The 18,741-nt window shown below is 38.2% G+C and overlaps 1 protein-coding gene across 1 annotated transcript; it reads right to left on the bottom strand.

Moving 5' to 3' along the window:
• Window positions 1-420: 420 nt before the first annotated feature.
• LOC113049749 (3-methyl-2-oxobutanoate dehydrogenase [lipoamide] kinase, mitochondrial-like) lies at window positions 421-18,317 on the bottom strand. The gene is made up of 11 exons (XM_026212357.1): window positions 17,915-18,317; window positions 16,342-16,410; window positions 15,858-15,968; window positions 14,205-14,252; window positions 11,575-11,694; window positions 11,339-11,437; window positions 10,413-10,486; window positions 9,048-9,176; window positions 3,882-3,971; window positions 2,282-2,437; window positions 421-1,777 (listed from the first exon to the last, which is right to left on the bottom strand). Exons 1-11 carry the CDS (start codon window positions 18,143-18,145, stop codon window positions 1,633-1,635), a joined length of 1,272 nt encoding a protein of 423 aa, XP_026068142.1. The 5' UTR covers window positions 18,146-18,317; the 3' UTR covers window positions 421-1,632.
• Between the last annotated feature and the right edge of the window lie 424 nt (window positions 18,318-18,741).

Raw genomic sequence — 18,741 nt, forward strand, 5'->3', positions numbered from 1 at the left:
GCATTTCTAAATTAAATTGTGCCGCATACAAAATATCAAATCACAAATACAATGTGGCATCTGTAAGCACATTATGCTAAAACTTTTCTTTCAACTAGCTTGAATCTTTAAGGTAGATGAAGTCAGTTTCCGTCCTATTCAACAAAGACCAAGGGTGGCGAACGTCGGTCCTGGAGAGTTTCGCTTTAACCCTAATCAAACACCCATGAACAAGCTCATCAAGGTCCGAAGGGTTACTAGAAAGCTCGAGGCAGGTGAGTTTTAATTAGGACAGCAGCTCTTCAGGACCGGAGCTCGCCACCCCTCACAGAGAGGCCAGAAACAACCAGAAAATCCCAACATACGAACAGTGCCAGTGCATTAATTTAAAACCAACAAACAACAGAAAGAAAATTAAGGCAATCAAGAAAAAGACACAAATGTTCTCATCCAGAATTTTATAATGCCTAAAAAATTATGCGTATTTGGCGTCTATGTAATGCAAACTTGACATCAAAAAGAAAACAAAATACAATATAATGAAACCTTCCTTGAGATCATTCTGGGTGCATCTTGCCACAATTTGTCCTTTTATATAAACAAAGGAACATCTTAATATGTGCGTGTTAGTCCTTCTAAATACTCCAAACCCTACTGTACATCATTCGTCACTAAACCATCAGTACATCCGTATTGTTAATACTCAGATTCCACCAGTAGAGGGCAAACTGGGGCAACACATCTGCAGCTCTACAGAACAGACGATGAGCAGAAAACACACGAAGGCTCGTTTTCTTGAAAATCGTTTCAAAGGGAGAGAAAAGAAACCACAGGCACAACATTATAAGACAAAATGTTACAGTTTACTTCTACGGTGTATGTGAAATGTGAGCTTCAGCAGTTCAATTGGTATTTCAATAGAACTTTTGTCATTTGGGGTAAATTTCAAATGCATTCAGGTAAACAAACTTCATGGTCTCTCTTTCTCAAACCAGTTGGCTAAACAATGATCAAAAGACCACATGTACAGGTGGGTAGAGTTTAAACATCCATTCAAACATGAGTTTGCTGGAGAGAGAGAATTCTACACTGTGTTATAACCCCAAAGAGGCTTTTTTACAAACAACTTCAAGCATGAAATCTACAACAAACTTTTAAGCTCATGTGGTTCATTTGAAGTGTCAAAAGCAAGAATGACAACATTTTTCTTTTTTGTAAGGCAGTCAGTCTCTATTCAGAGTTCATAGAGGATTTGTGTTCACCACTGGAGTGTGAACAATCTTCGAAGAGTTCAAAATTCAATCGTATTTCTGAGGAAAAGCAGGACATGTCTGTCTGGAGAGCATCTTCTGCAGGCGTCTGGAGTGTAAGGACTCGTCCCAATGGTAACACATTTGATTTTAATCTTGAAATCACTTGGTAATCTTAAGGCTGAAAGTTTTACAGAAATCACAGTGCACTATACAAATGCAAGGCAGTGCGAATTGCAAGCACGACACCCATAATCTGCAGAAAACACGATCCAAAATGTGATTCTGATGCAGTAATATGTGTGAAAAGACAACTGTTGAACATCCTGGTTTTGGTTCGACTTCGAGCTTTAAAATCTTCAGCACAGAAAATGACCAAAAGCTCGATGAACAGACCATGACATCAAACTCTGAAGCTCTCTCCTTTGCCATCAATGTGCCGGAGACGCAGGTAGACGTCTGTGCCAATGCCCTGCATCGACTGGATGGCCAAGGAACCTCCCAAGTATTCGGCGTAAGCCCGAGATGTAGGCAGGCCAAAGCCAAACCTGGAGGAGAAAAACAAGTGGCATCACAGAGATGTTCTTCAATCCCATTACAGATCACCACAGCACATCCTAATTTATCCAAATCCTCAAAAAATGAACCTTAAACTGTGCCAAAATTACAAACTATTCCAAGCAGAAAAAAAAAAATTATTTTAATAAAAAAAAAAGATGCCGGTTGCAATCTGGTGTTCTGTAATTGTGATTTAAGACTGCTCGTAGTGAGGAGAGCTGCCATTAACACTTTACACTTACAGATCCAGATCGAACTGGTTAAATCTGGATCATGTAGTGCAGACCACTTTAGCGACTATACTGATCTCACAAGAATGCACAGAATTTGCCAAGTCAGCTGCTGCATGTGGACAAGTATTTAATCTTGAAGAGGTGAAAAGCATGTTATAACTGAAAAAAGTCCATCAATAATTTACATAAAAACCCAACTTTAGCACCAAACCTTTGAAGCAGAGCTCATGCTCTTTTTCACATTGGTCAAGCTCCTCTTACCCATGCATGGGTCCAGACTGGGGGCCGCTGTTGGTAATGTTGTTGAAAAGGTTGTTCATGCGTGGATCCTGTGCGCTCTGTTCAGCTGTGCTGAAGTGGTAATCCATCACCTGATCCAAAATGCTGTGAGGAATGCCACCACCACGGTCTGAGATCCTGGAAAGTAAAACGCACTGTAAATCACAGTTGAAACTTGAATGGTAGTGTGTATACACAGATTTAAATACAAAATATACACAACTTTTCCTGTTGAAACTAAGGTGAACGATTATGTTTCATAAACCTTTAACCTTCTAAAAATGGTGTAAACATCAAATAGAGCATGAATTTACATTGGACCAAAAACAGAGAGGACTTTGCATCATCACTTCAGACATCCACCAAACACCACTGAAACTAGTCAATACAGACATGGAGATACACGCTTTCCGTAAGTTTATGGTAAAATAAACATGGTCCATGAGTAAATATGCTAAGTGTGGAAAGAGGTTTTAAAGGGGTCATATGATGCTTCTAAAGAGAACATGATTTGATGTAATAAAATGTTTATGTGGTTTAAGGTATAAAAAACACATTATTTTCCACATAATGTACATAATTGTTTCTCCTCTATGCCCAGCATTCTGAAACGTGTCGATTTTTACAAAAATCATTGTTCTGAAAAGCGAGGTGTGCTCTGATTGGTCAGCTATCCATTGCGTTGTGATTGGCCGAATACCTCAAGTGTGTGACAGAAATGTTACGCCCCTCACCATACTGTGATGCCCTGTCCGGCTGGAGCGACAAGACATAAACATAAAACCCATTATAATCTTGATATAAACATGATTTCTAGTCATGTCCTCTTTTGGAAGGCCAAACAAAGTGGTTTAGCTTTTACAACCGTACACACACAGCATCAATACAACATGGTGGCTGCTGCGGCAACAACACTACAACGGGAATAAAAGGTACGCTTTCTTTGCATGAACATCTGGGCGACGTTACGCAAATCAACCCAAATTGTGAGGTAGATGTGGGAGCGTGTTAGAACAAGACGTTTTAAGAGGGTGTGGACGAGTGTTAACTTTTATAAAGAATCTCTCTTTGGATTTGAGACTTTAGTCTTTGCAACTTCACAGATCTTTTTTATACACCAAGAGCTTGAAACACTCCAAAGAGTAAGGAAAAATTGAAACCGCATCATATGACCCCTTTAACCAGACTGCTGATTGTGCACAGTGGGATAATGGACCTGGTTATAAACACAGCAGCACTCCACATGATGAGAGCTCAAATATCTGCGAACTAAACTCTCCACAATTTCCAGGAAAAAGCATTCTGCTGAGTTTAAAGCTGACCAACCACACCTAAAAGCCATGTATTCATACAGACTTTTTCCAAGAGATCTGACTTGGCTCTCTTTAAATTTCGTGCTCCAACCACATGAAAACTCAGCATGATTTAGATTTTTTATATTTGTATTGTATTGTATTTGGAAACCAATTCAAATCGGTTTCAGTGTGAATGGTCAGTTGGCAACTCAAATGTTTTATGTAAAGTCATACAATGTATTATCATGCAGGTGTGATGTTTCAATAGCGTTAGCTTACAGACTCACCTTATGACAAAGTCTGTGTCATTGTTGGCGATTGTTACCACAACATCAGGCACATTGTAAGGAGTCTCCAAGTGACTTTCCATTGTGGCCCTGAAGAACACAAAAGAATCCATTCATGAGCAATCTTTTATGAACATGTGATCATAAAAAACTCATGATGAAAACTTGGTAGAGGCCTGAAATAACTGTAAAAGCTCTCTTTTCTCCTCTGACTGAGAAACATGATAAAACGTTTTGTGAGCAAGGAAAGTGCATGTGACAGGGATTTATCTAAGACACTGGAAGCATCTTCGGGTCTTGAGCAGAAAGTTCATTTCCTTTGTGGGTATTATGATATATAGGCTAGTATACTGTGCTAATATACATCTACTGCCATAAAGATAGGACAAATACTCTTATTTGAACACTTAGAGCCATACTTACATAGAGTTTGCACTAGTGCATGCCCGCTTTTAGCATTAAACTAATGTCAAGATTTAGATTACACTGGTTCATAAATGCAATGCATGTGTTCTTTAATTCATGCATTGTCACTTAATCACTAACAGAACTTTCCATTTCAATCTGTGCTTTTATGGGATTGTGATCTCATGTTTTGCACGGCTTAGTAACTGGCCCTAAAATTGTTAATTCTCATTGAGCACTTGGATTTATGTATAAAAAAAATAAAATAATGATAATAATATTTCTTAATACTTCTGCAGTAAAACTACTACAGGCCAGATCAGTACATCACTGTCCAGAGTAATATTAGTTCATATTAATATTTAAAAAAAAAAAAAAAAAAAAAAAAACCTAAACAATATTCATAAGAAAAAATTGTTAAGTCATAAACTTCCACCAATCATAAGTTTCAGCTGCCACGGTCCCTACCAATTTAATACAAAGTCATGCCCTTCCTCAGAAATCAAAAGAATGAGGGATGTGAGGACTATCACAGTCTGTGCCTTGGGTCACTCTCAGTAAAGCAACTGTGACTTGCTCTTCTGACAAGAACATGCGGTTCTCTCGTGACTGCCTGAAGAAGAGTCCAGACCAGAAACATGTCTCTCAATTTGTACCACAAGCTCAATACAGGGCTTTGGAGGTATTCTTTATCCTTACTGAAAAATAATATTTCTCTGCCCATGTTCATGGTGGTTGTACTTTAACAGATGAAGAGCATCTAAACATTCTGGTTTCACCCTTTATTTGAAAGTTAAGAGTTTAGCGGTCCATTTTAGTCATGATAACTTGCACAGACAGGGTTGGTAAACAAACACATTGGTCTTAAAGTTACCACACAAATTTTAAATAATTTTTACAAATTATTCAAAATATTTATCCCAATGCAAGGCTGTCATTATGAAGTAAACATGATTTGTTCTTTTTTAAAAGCAGAAGAACGAGTCAGAATTATTGTTTTGCCATAGGCGACAACAGTTGCTGTTGATTGAGTTGAATCCAAGAACATTCCTTTTGAAAAAAGAACAGACAACATTGTCTGTTTCTAATTCTGTATAATAATTACAGACCTACATCCTCCTGCATTGTATGGAGATCCATATAAAAAAACTTTGGTTTTCAGCACACTGCATTATATTGAGAGGCGTAGAAATTGTTTTGGATAGTTTGCCACTGAACTGATACCATTGAACTTGGCAGGCAGTCTATGTGGGTGACCTTATACGATTGATACTTAGACAGACAGACAGACAGACAGACAGACAGAGAGAGAGCAAGAGAGAGAGAGAATACTTGGACCGGTCCCAGAACAGGAATTTCAGCTTTCTTATGGATACAATTATAAAGACCTCATAGGACTGTCCTCAGATTTTGGGGTTTTTCTAAAATATGTTATATGGGCAAGTCAGTATTCTGGGCGGTTGTTAGGTCACTGTTTTGTAGTTGCTTATTGGTCAAAAGACAAAATATGGCCTATTCTCAAGTCCATGAGATACTTGTACTGATGTTATCATCCAGCAGGTAAAGAAATATCTGGAACTGTGACAGTTATGCATGTCTAAGCAAGCTTAAAGACGTTTAAGGAGGTCTGTTAACATAGCAGAAAAATAACCAGCACCAACTAAGCCATTTCAAAATTCTTTGCTTTAAAATAAGTTTGATACTATAATTAAAGATAGATGTTTTATGCAAACCTTTCAAATAACCTTAACATTTTTCATTAAACCCTTTTCAGAATTAACATTATTTCACTTTGACTTATAAGTCTCTAAACAGTGAGGAAGCTCCACGTTTGATTTTTTTCTCACTATAATATCTGGCACTATATTGTGTCTCTTTTTAGCTGAAATGCTTTTGGCATTTCATAACTTGTGCATCTGATGGCTGGGTCACAATGACCCATGCTTGACATAACTGTGTCCGATTGAATGGCCAGCAACCCTGCACAAGCAGGAAAAGTTCCAAACTCAAGTTCCATTCCAGGCTTCTTGCATAACATGTCTGAAATGTAAATGACTTTTTTTTTTAAGGCTATAGTGTTAACACACGGTTACACTACAATAACCCCATCATGCACTGACAGACAGGAGAAATTGCTCAGACTAGGGATGTCAACGATTAATTGATGATTGATTAATTGTCGATAAGAGATGCAATCGATTAAATCAGTCGATGGTCGTTAACCTATTTAATGTTGGGCTGCATGCAGCTCCGGTGTAAAACACATGCGAGCGGCTGTGAGTGACGGAGACCGTATATAAATGCATCATCATTCATTCATAATGTACAAATTAGGCTTTTAATGTGATTTAAACTTTAAAAGTACAATAAATAGAAACACCACAAAGTTCTTCAAAATGGAAAACAATAGAAATGTAGTAGCTAAGTCATTTCATCAGATAATTATTTTATATCGTGTGCTTTGCAGGGCTGCGGGACACAGGACAGAAAGGCTATTCATTCTTATAAAATGTTAATTCGTTCCTACGACTTATTAATTTGTGACAACTGTTCATGTTTCATCAATTTTGTTCCTTAACCCATGATTTAACTGAATTGAGGGAACAAATTAATAAATCGAATTCTTAATTCATGAAAAATGGGACCTTAAAAGGAATTGATGACAAATAAAAAATTCTATTCAAACTTACATCGCAGTCTTTTCATTATCAAAATAAAATACAGTCAACCAAACATATAAAAGTTTACACTGGGCAGTTTAAAGGGGGGGTGAAATGCTATTTCATGCATACTGAGTTTTTTTACACTGTTAAAGAGTTGGATTCCCATGCTAAACATGGACAAAGTTTCAAAAATTAAGTTGTACGTTTGAAGGAATATTTCTGTTCCAAAAATACTCCTTCCGGTTTGTCACAAGTTTCGGAAAGTTTTTTTCGAGTATGGGTCTGTGTGACGTTAGATGGAGCGGAATTTCCTTATATGGGTCCTAGGGCACGTCTGCCGGAAGAGCGCGCGCTCCTGTATAGCAGAGCAATGAGAGCAGAGACATTCACTGATCAGAGCAAGAGCGTCGCGAAATGTCACAAAAGGAGTGTGTTTTTGGTTGCCAGGGCAAGACAACCCTGCACAGATTACCAAAAAAAAAAAACAGCATTAAGGGACCAGTGGATGGAGTTTATTTTTACAGAGCATCAACGGAGTTGTGCAAGTGTTTGTGTTTGTTCCCTGCATTTCGAAGATGCTTGTTTTACAAACAAGGCCCAGTTTGACGCCGGATTTGCGTATCGTTTATTTCTTAAGGATAATGCAGTCCCAACGAAAAAGGGTCACGATCGTGTGTTGGAGTAAAACTGCTTAAAATATCTTTGTGTTGTTAACTTAGCTATCGGCGCGTAAGCACATCAAGTAAACAACATGCGATGTTGTAATCAAACTGCACTTTCCACATGTACAGCTTAAAAAAAAAAAAAAAAAAGACGACAAAGTGGAACTTAGTCATTTTCCAAAAAATAATAAGCAAAGCAAATATATACAGTTTCAGTACATACCACATAGAGACGTTGTTGCTGATGCTGCTCTTGTTAAATTTCAGCCTCTGGATCTGATTCTGGATCATAAATATACACTGAATCTGACTTGTTAGCCATGGTTTGTTTTGGATGTTTTTTTCCTCACGGTAATGTCACAGCTTCCAAACGCTCTCAACGCAAAAGCCTACTGGCGCTCGTGATTCTTTAGCTCCGCCCACACGTCACGCCTCCAGCCACTCGTGTTTTTCCGGGAAAAATCGGTACAGACTATCTTTCTCTTATGAATATAATAAAACTAAAGACTTTTTGGAGTTATGAAGGATGCAGTACTACTCTATAGGTACTCAAGATTAACAGGATATTGAGTGAAAACGAGCATTTCAACCCCCCTTTAAATAAGACTATAGTATACCGATCCAATCTGCGGTTATTCGAAGGACGTTTTTGCTCATGTGAAGAGGATGATATTTTCTGTCTGTATGCGAATGCGTGTAAAGTATAAGCCTAGTAGTTTACATTATGAATAATAGTTTAACATTCAAAATACACTGCAAATATGGAAACATTTGGATTTGTGCCGAATAAGACGTGATCAATAACCTCCAAATCTAGCCGAACCCATGCTGGCTCAGTCACGATCTAATGCACTGTAAATGACAGATCTTTAAAAACATGTAGGCTTACCAGGACACAAAAATTTAAAATCCGCCATTTTCCGGAACAGGATCCAGCAGGATCAAACTAAGTACTGGTCATAAAATAAAAACGCTTCACTTACTGCGCAGCACAGCCAGCATGTTTGAGATTCATGTGTTCAAACTAAACTCGCTTTAATTAGGGTGATAATTTTATTGAAAAAAATGTTTGAGTGGGAAAATCCTGTCATGCATAGCTGCAATAGATGCATTTTGCTGCATTAAGGTTAATGATTAATCGATTAATTGATTGTTAATTTAAATGACGATTGATCATGGAAATGAACGAAAATTTACATCCCTAGCTCAGACATATATTTTTGGTCGTAGTTTATGGAGCAACACATACCACTGTATTATACCGGTAAAAGTTCAATATTGTCCATGTAAGCAGCTGCTAAAACAACACTCAACACAGTCCAAATAAAGCAAATCTGACTGTCACAAAAGGATTAGATAGTTCAGATAGCATAGTAGAACGAGAGGTGTGTCGACTCGTGTGTGTCACATTGACCTATATGTGACAGGAATGTTACCTCATGGCGTTCTTTAGCAGCTCAGGCAGGATGTAGTCCAGCGGCAGTGGAATGAAGGGAAAGCGGGCCGCCACATGGCCATTAATGCGAACCCGTGGAGAGTTCCCATACTGATGCTCACAGAGACGTCTGAGGGAACAGAGGAGATCAAGACAATTATAATTAAATTTGGCACAATTTATTTCCAAATTAAAGCACAAGTCTTCAAAATTTGATTATTTTGTGATCATGAGAAACATCAAATAAACTGGTCAAAACACTAGCATTATACAGAAATAAACACAAAGTTGCATATAGAGAAAATGAGGCACATGCTACTGGTTCTGCTTCACCAGGTAAATTAATTGCCGTCTTGAGCATTTCATTTAATCTAAAGCCATTTTTCAAATAATTTGACACTAATTAAAACGACCGTTTCATTTATAGCCAGAAAAATGTGGTCTCTGTCTGGTCTTTGAGGGAAGGCTTTGATCATGAAACTGTGAAGAGGAACAGGACAGCTCTGCTGACGCAGTATATTCACAGTCAGACTCTCATGAGACGAAACTAATGCAAACTTGCATAAGACCCCAGAGAACAGTTTTTAGGATTGTAACAACTAATCAATCATTATTTCAGATCAATCCACATGAAAGCCACACAAAACCAAAACAAACATACTATTATTGGGCAGAAGACTTTAGGTTGAAAGTCAGCTTCGTATAGAGGAGGAGAAACTGATCTCTCAGATCAGAATGAGAATGCAGATATATTCTGTCCATTTGTAGGCTGAAGGGATGAGTGACTGATTGGAAAAGTGAAGTAAAATAAGAGTGACGGTGCAGGTGTATGAGGCTTTTGCAACCCCGTTGACTGCATACGGCACACAACCTGCATTGTGACCTGATGCTTTTCAACAAAGGCTGACATTTCAGCAAAAGCACTTCAGAATAATAGCAAGAAATGATGGCACTACAAATTCACAACAGAAGCAAACAGTTCAAAATGTTCACGTGTACATCATCCAAATCTACAATCTACAAACTTTGACTGTTGACACATTAAACTCATGAAGAAGTAGTAAATACATGTTTTGCTCCAACAGCAAATGTTAGACAGTAGTTAAACAGTGACCTTTAACACTCATCTTGGTAAATCAAAAATGAGAACTGGGCTTTGACCCTTTCCTTGGGCAAACAGAGCGCACACACACACACACAAACACACACACTGCTGTAAATGGAGCTGACTGTGCTGATAACAGAACAAAAGAGCTCAATAACCTCTTAAAATAGTCCTTGCGTCTTAAGCACTCACATATGGAAACAGACAACAGGATGCAGGCAGATGGCAAACAGAAGGAAGTTAAAAGGACGGCACACTCACCGAGCAAAATCAACCCACTTCTCGATGATCTTTTTAGGGGACAGGCGGCGGCATATAATGCCTACAAAGTCAGGCTGAGATAGAGCAAAGAACAAAATGTCAAGTAACAAAAATCACACAGTAAGCAAGCATCAGTATTAATGCTGGGTCATATGAATGCAATAACTGTGCCAGCTGGAAGAGATATCATTTGTACTGCTTTTGAGTCTTTCATAGTTCAGCTCGGATGTTTTTCAGGAGCTGAATCAATCTCATTTTTGACTCAGTCTGTACTAGTTTGATTCTTTATTATCTTTTCGAAATTTTACAATTAACATCAATAGCATCACAAAGCACATATTCAGTTTGTTAAAGCTGAACATGACAATTCCTGCTCTTTATTTATTCCAGTAGCTCAGTCTGAATAAATCAACCTTCTTTTATTGGCGATTAAATTACAGTAACCAACTGGAAAATGTGCTTCCTGTCCTGAAGCATTACAGCTCTCAAGTGAGACCACAAGCAAGCAAACAGATTGTATGTTGCAACATTGCTCTTTGTAATTTGACAGCAGATGTGGGTGGGGGTCTGCACTTGTATATTTAGTCTATGCATGTGGCTCATGTGAAAATATTGGTGGTCCACTTGGCTGCCTGTAGGAGACACTTACATCACTGGACTGCATTGCTCTTACTGCGGTGATGTCCATGTGCTCATGGCTAGTTTAAAGAAGAACCTGAGAGCTTCCTAATATGGTTTTATTTACTGTACATAGCACATTTCACCGCTGGTTATATATGCTCTATATCATTCTGTGTGTGACAAATAATAATCTTGAATCTAAACTTATCGAATGCAAAAAAAAAAAAAAAAAAATTAATTCCTGGAAATGACCCTAATGCTGGAAGAAATGGTGGTGGTGCTAAAATATTAAGCAAGGGACGTACATTATCCTCGTGCAGGGCAATGTGGTGTGTGGCCAGCATGCGTATGCCCAGACGAGACGTCAACGTTGTGTCCAAGAAATTACGAACCAGAGTCTCGTCCTGAACAAACAGAATGCAACAAATAATGAAAGAAAGAAAGAACTAGGTCTGAGTCACAGATCACAAAACCAAAAGTATAATACGCACCTTGCAGAAAGACGCTATAGTAAGATTATTGTGCTGATAGTGAACTTTACCGTTATGTGCTTACGACATTCCCTGAATCCTTCAGCTAACATGGTGACAACATCTGTGTGATCATCGAGAAGCTGTTTTACAAGTTTGCTATAGCGAGCCTCAGTCTCCTGGTCTTTTATCTGAAGATAAAGATTAGCAAAATAGTATTGGTTAGGTTGGCAAAATTATATGAATTGTTTGCTTTCATATGTAATAGACAATTTACAGTCATAGTTAAAATTATAAAATCTAAATGGGTAATTATATCTTAACTCTTCTTTTCCCTTACTATGTGACTTGTTACCAAACAAATACATGGATCGATTTACATTAACAGAAAATGCTTATGATACATACAGTATTGTTCAAAATAATAGCAGTACAATGTGACTAACCAGAATAATCAAGGTTTTTCGTATATTTTTTATTGCTACGTGGCAAACAAGTTACCAGTAGGTTCAGTAGATTCTCAGAAAACAAATGAGACCCAGCATTCATGAAATGCACGCTCTTAAGGCTGTGCAATTGGGCAATTAGTTGAATTAGTTGAAAGGGGTGTGTTCAAAAAAATAGCAGTGTGGCATTCAATCACTGAGGTCATCAATTTTGTGAAGAAACAGGAGTGAATCAGGTGGCCCCTATTTAAGGATGAAGCCAACACTTGTTGAACATGCATTTGAAAGCTGAGGAAAATGGGTCGTTCAAGACATTGTTCAGAAGAACAGCGTACTTTGATTAAAAAGTTGATTAGAGAGGGGAAAACCTATAAAGAGGTGCAAAAAATGATAGGCTGTTCAGCTAAAATGATCTCCAATGCCTTAAAATGGAGAGCAAAACCAGAGAGACGTGGAAGAAAACGGAAGACAACCATCAAAATGGATAGAAGAATAACCAGAATGGCAAAGGCTCAGCCAATGATCACCTCCAGGATGATCAAAGACAGTCTGGAGTTACCTGTAAGTACTGTGACAGTTAGAAGACGTCTGTGTGAAGCTAATCTATTTTCAAGAATCCCCCGCAAAGTCCCTCTGTTAAAAAAAAGGCATGTGCAGAAGAGGTTACAATTTGCCAAAGAACACCTCAACTGGCCTAAAGAGAAATGGAGGAACATTTTGTGGACTGATGAGAGTAAAATTGTTCTTTTTGGGTCCAAGGGCCACAGGCAGTTTGTGAGACGACCCCCAAACTCTGAATTCAAGCCACAGTACACAGTGAAGACAGTGAAGCATGGAGGTGCAAGCATCATGATATGGGCATGTTTCTCCTACTATGGTGTTGGGCCTATTTATCGCATACCAGGGATCATGGATCAGTTTGCATATGTTAAAATACTTGAAGAGGTCATGTTGCCCTATGCTGAAGAGGACATGCCCTTGAAATGGTTGTTTCAACAAGACAATGACCCAAAATACACTAGTAAACGGGCAAAGTCTTGGTTCCAAACCAACAAAATTAATGTTATGGAGTGGCCAGCCCAATCTCCAGACCTTAATCCAATTGAGAACTTGTGGGGTGATATCAAAAATGCTGTTTCTGAAGCAAAACCAAGAAATGTGAATGAATTGTGGAACGTTGTTAAAGAATCATGGAGTGGAATAACAGCTGAGAGGTGCCACAAGTTGGTTGACTCCATGCTACACCGATGTCAAGCAGTTTTAAAAAACTGTGGTCATACAACTAAGTATTAGTTTAGTGATTCACAGGATTGCTAAATCCCAGAAAAAAAAAATGTTTGTACAAAATAGTTTTGAGTTTGTACAGTCAAAGGTAGACACTGCTATTTTTTTGAACACACCCCTTTCAACTAATTGCCCAATTGCACAGCCTTAAGAGCGTGCATATCATGAATGCTGGGTCTTGTTTGTTTTCTGACAATCTACTGAACCTACTGGTAACTTGTTTGCCACGTAGCAATAAAAATATACTAAAAACCTTGATTATTCTGGTTAGTCACATTGTACTGCTATTATTTTGAACAATACTGTATTAATGAATTTGTTTCTTGTTCTCTTTACAACCTTGTGATGTAAACGTTGCACTTGATATGCTTGAAATATAAAACATGACTTCAAATCTTCTTACAAAGAATTCCAAAAAGATGGATGGACAGGAAAATACATTTCAGACAAAAATGTAAATACATAAATAGAATTACACTACTACAATATTACATTTAGACAATATTACAGTGTTTTTGATCAAATAAATGTAGATTTAATAAGCATATGAGACACCTTTCAAAAACACTTTTGTAGTGCACAGTTAGTGTACACTTGTGTTATTTCATAGTTTGGATGACTTTACAGTTACTCTAAATGTGGGAAAGACAAAGGTAACCGAATGAGGTAACCTTCAAGTTGTCTCATATTTCCAGTAAGCAGATATTGTGCAAAATGAGTATTTTTCATTTTAACTCACATTTATTCAAGAGCCAGCATTTTACATAGTCAGTCAGTCAACAAAGACTTCTGTTTGACTGGTGAGAAGTGATACCTCCACACCATCTTCTACAGCGGCTCAGTCAGTACACTACACTCACAGGCCTCTCAGGTTACAGAATTAATTATGGAAATCTGCAAGCTGGTCAACAGTTGACTAGGCAGTGTATGAACTCATACTGTATGTGGAGGTTTGGTCATCTTGCACTTACAGCTGAGAAGTCGCTCAGCATGTGGTAGGCCCTGATATAAAGCTCGTGCTGTGGAGAAAGAGAGATGGACTGAGTACAATATATGGGTAACAAATGTGCAGTGGTGCAGTTCCTAGAGCTGGTGTTCCCAGCATTCTCCGAATCCCATTCCTGGCCCCTCACCAACCCTCTAGAAGCACATGGCTTACATTCTTCTATCGATTCGAGGAACAAATTAAGAAGGAGTCAAGCACAGAAACGTGCTGAATATTGAATGACCTTGAATGGAGAAAGCAATTGACTTACAGACAATTTTCACTTTCAACAGTTCAAAGGTTGTGATGATACACTGCAAATAATAAATAATTCTATTGTATTAATATATATACACACTTTTTCGTTCCGTCTTTCTTAAACTTTATCATGGTAAGTGTTGAAATGGATCAGATTGCATTGATAAACATGATGGAAACATTTAAAACTATTTTTGTAACATTCTGAATATCTTTACTGTTACTTTTGGTTCATTTGATGCATGCTTGCTGAATAAGGGTATGACTAACCCCAAACATTTAAATGCTATTGTAGATTAAGAAGATATTTGACTTGAAGATGTTCAGATACATTATTAAAAAAAAATAATAAATGAAAAAAAAAACACTGTTTAATAAACAAATTTTGAAAGTCAGCATTTTTTTTTTATTCTGCAGACTCCGTTGTTCCCGAACACCTCTGAACTCACAAAACAAAACAAGCTTTAGACGAGAGTCTCCTCTGGGGCAGATGTAGGTAAAAGTTCACAGGAGGAGGAGGACTTGCTGAAGGAAGTAAACAAGGAGGAGAAAGGGGAGGGAACCGTTTCCTCATTCTGTTTATTACTTGGTTTGTCTGTTAGTGGACCATGAAAGCGAGAATTGCCTGCAATGTTCATTTTAGTTATTTAGGTTTTTGTTTTATAGAGATGAACAACTCAAGGAGGCCAGGATATCATAAAATGTGGGCTTTTTCAACTTTATTGAAAGTAGACTGCATTTATTAAATCAAGCATCCAGTAAAAACTTTTAAATTAATGTAAAATAGTATTATGATTTAAAATAACGGTTCACCATCGTCCTGAGGGTCAAGTCCTTCAGAAATCAACCAGAATTAATCACAGCTGAATATAGTAATGCTGCTTAACTTTTGAGGAAAGTGAACTTACTATTGACTAAAGAATCTTGTTTTTCAGCATTCTTTGATTAATAATGAGTATTATAAATATTTTGAACATGATAAACGTCTTTACTGTCATTTTTCATAATGCAACTTACTGACACCAAACAAGAACAGCAGAGTACTTTTATGAGATAAGAATTGAAAATGTATGGTGTTTTTTCTGCACTAAATATAACCCATGCTTGTATTGACAAAACCCTTTTTCGGTCCATCAAAAGTCAATTCCAGGACTCTGCTTGAGGGATTCAGCAGGACATCACTGCAGGGGTTTGAGAAAACTTTGAATTGAATCGAACATGTTCAGTTCCGTTCTCTGTCTGAACCCCAGCTCCTCATCCCCTAATATCCCCTCTGAGAGTATCAAAGGGGAAGCTTCTCCAACAAACTAACTTGTAAAAGGAGACAGTAACACTACCCACCACAACAAGAGAAACCCCACAGAGACGTGGGGGAACTTACCACTTGGAGAATGGTTGGGTTGCAGCCGATGATGAAGGGCAGGCTGCGGAAGCCCTTGATGCGATGGGCGATACGGACAGGCAGCTCTTTGTGTAGATACTTGGCACTGCTCTGCATTGAATCAAATCACACACAGCTTCATTAGAGCTCAATATTAACTCTCATAATGACCATTTCTCCAATGCCAAGTACAAAGGTCTTTATGGACCTGGTACCATGTTTATACCATGGTATGTGAAAATGTTAATTATGTGGAATGTTACATATATCAATAAATTACATTATTACCATTTAACACCATAAATGTATCATAATACCACCACCAAAAAATTTTTAATAAGATGTATCCCATGACAAATCAACATAATGATGCTAAACAGACACAAAGCACAGTTTATGTACTGACAAACGACTAGTTTTTAGAAGACCGGCTCCACTGTGGGTTGGGATAAATGCAGGACGGAGGACAGGAGTGTGTAATTACCAGGATGTGATGTCCATCAGGAGACTTCCCTGCATACAGCATAGTGGCTGGTGTCAGTCTGACAGAAGGCTGTGAAGTGAACAGTACTGTTAAAAATAGCATATACTTGAACTATAAAAGTGTTCACTCACGTGAATAGTCTATTAATCAAGGTTTCAGCCTGTTTTTGGAAAAGTTAAAGAATTTTTACCTATTCCATTTAGTTTGATAGAATCCAGCTATATCTGTATCTTATTAATATGATTCATGGGTACAGTTACATTTATTAATAGGCCTGTGTAAGTAAAGGGAGAGCATTAGAGTTCAGCAGCAAAGGACAAATCTATATTTACTATTCCCAATTCACAAGGTTAACAATGTAAAACACCACTGGTTCTTGTGTTTTAACCACATGAAAGAATAAATGAGAATTGATCAGAAAACATCATCTTACTTTGACATATCATTGAGAGATATACAGTCTGCAATGCTGTTAAAAATATATAAATTAATTGGCATTTAGGAGAATTTCATCCAGCTTTTTGGCAAATAAAATGAAATATGAGCCTCACTATATCACACTATAAAAGCCATTTAAGGGTTACAGGGTTAATGTAAATGCATGAAGGTAAATTATGCCAGAATCACAATGTCGGAGTTGATCATTCCTTTTTAAATTAAGGAAATATTCATAATGAACATTTTAGTACAAAAGCAGCAGTGGCAGAGTGGGGATCACATTGGGTTTGATTGAGTCATGAACACGGTCCCCAGTGAGCCGCTCAAAGTAGGACAGGTTACATAAGGATACAGTGCACACCAGCATGTCTTAACACAACATGATAGATCTTTATTTGCACGTTTGAAAGAGTTTGAAATAAAATGCATTTCCCAAATGATTGGCACATTTATAAAGCATTCTGCCCTTGGTGTGACCCATGGCTTGTGGCTATTTAACTGCTGACACATAATATGCTAGATGTTTATCTGCCTTGACCGAAGATATCAGCCATCAACACACAGCTTAAGCATTCACTCCAAAATAATAATAATAATCTTACTATTAAGATTCATTTTGCTCAGATGGCAAACAAAGCAACTAACTTTCTCTTTAGTGCACTGATGCCATACATTCACTTGCTGGTATATGGGGAAAATGACTCAGAAAGTGAAGTTTGATGCTTAAATTAATGCGATGAAAATTTGAAAAGATCAGTTATTTTGGGGGCCCACTGTATTTCGTTTTTGTGCGGTTTAGGTTTTGCGATAGAGGGTTTTTTATCATAGAGGTTATTAGCTGCTAAAGAGCTAACGTTAAATGGCATTTCACCGGACGTGGCAGTAAATACTAAATTAACGTTACGCTTGGATCACTGAAACATTTGAGACTAGTTAACGTAAAAACGGTAACGTTAGTTGAGGGTCGTGAAAACTCAAGTAACGTTAACCCACAAGAGTGGGATCTTTAGGCCATCCAAACCATGATGGACAGATGGACGGATGGATGGATTGGAGACCACGGCGTTTGGACTACTACATCGCGGGGGTAGAGAGACAGCACTTGATGGAAACTTCTCGGGAAACGGTGACTGACCTTCTCTGCAGACGCGTCGATGGCAGACTGGTTGTAGAAAGACGTAACGGTTTTGGAGCGCTCCCGAGCCAGCTCCGTGTGACTGGACATGGACGATGTCGAGCGAAATCTCCTGTCTCCGAGCGGAGCGGCTGCTTTGGCCGGTGTGGACAGAAAGAGCCTGCTCACGCTGATCCTGCATGCGCCGCTGCCCAGCAGCTCCATGGCCTGGCCTGTCACACGACCGTGCATTTTTACTCTTTGATAACGTAAATAACAAAATTCAATCCCCTGCCTGTAGCTTAAAAATCCGTCTACCTCGCCATCCAATAGAGCGAGTTCATTCTTGCACAAAAGCACGACTCTGGCATCATCTCGACGCTAGATGTGGAAATAGCCGTGTCTTCTGGTGTTTTATCTGAAGACCCTCATGTACAGCCAATCAGCGAGCAGAGGAGGCGGGGCTTGTGGGTCATCACGACCTCAGCAGCAACTAAAAGCCAATGAGTCACGACGCAGCAAGGACAATGACACAGACCGAGAACAGGGTGTACTTCCTTTGACTAACTCTCGCAGATTATGCTCTGAAATGCATTATGTAGAAGAGAAATACAAATTTAAAAATGCATTATGTAGAAGAGAAATACAAATTTAAAAAAGCAAGACTATTATGTATTATGCTCTGTAGTATACTGATGTAGATATATATATTCAAGTTTCTGTTCAAATGATCAACACCCATTAGCAATTACTCAATCAGGTTATTCTAAACCGTTTAGATTTTAGTGGAATGCTATTGAAACATCTGAGCTACTGTTTGCTTTCATTGTATGGAAAAATACGCAATG

Source organism: Carassius auratus, chromosome 30, assembly GCF_003368295.1.
Source record: "Carassius auratus strain Wakin chromosome 30, ASM336829v1, whole genome shotgun sequence".
NCBI classification, from domain to species: Eukaryota; Metazoa; Chordata; class Actinopteri; order Cypriniformes; family Cyprinidae; genus Carassius; species Carassius auratus.

Excerpts from the sequence above, each read along its gene's own strand:
- LOC113049749 (XM_026212357.1), bottom strand. The coding sequence starts at position 18,145 with ATGCACGGTCGTGTGACAGGCCAGGCCATGGAGCTGCTGGGCAGCGGC. Across the intron at positions 14,253-15,857 it reads ACCCAACCATTCTCCAAGTG|CACGAGCTTTATATCAGGGC; the intron begins GTAAGTTCCCCC and ends CTTTCTCCACAG. Across the intron at positions 9,177-10,412 it reads AAGTGGGTTGATTTTGCTCG|ACGTCTCTGTGAGCATCAGT; the intron begins GTGAGTGTGCCG and ends CTGTTCCCTCAG.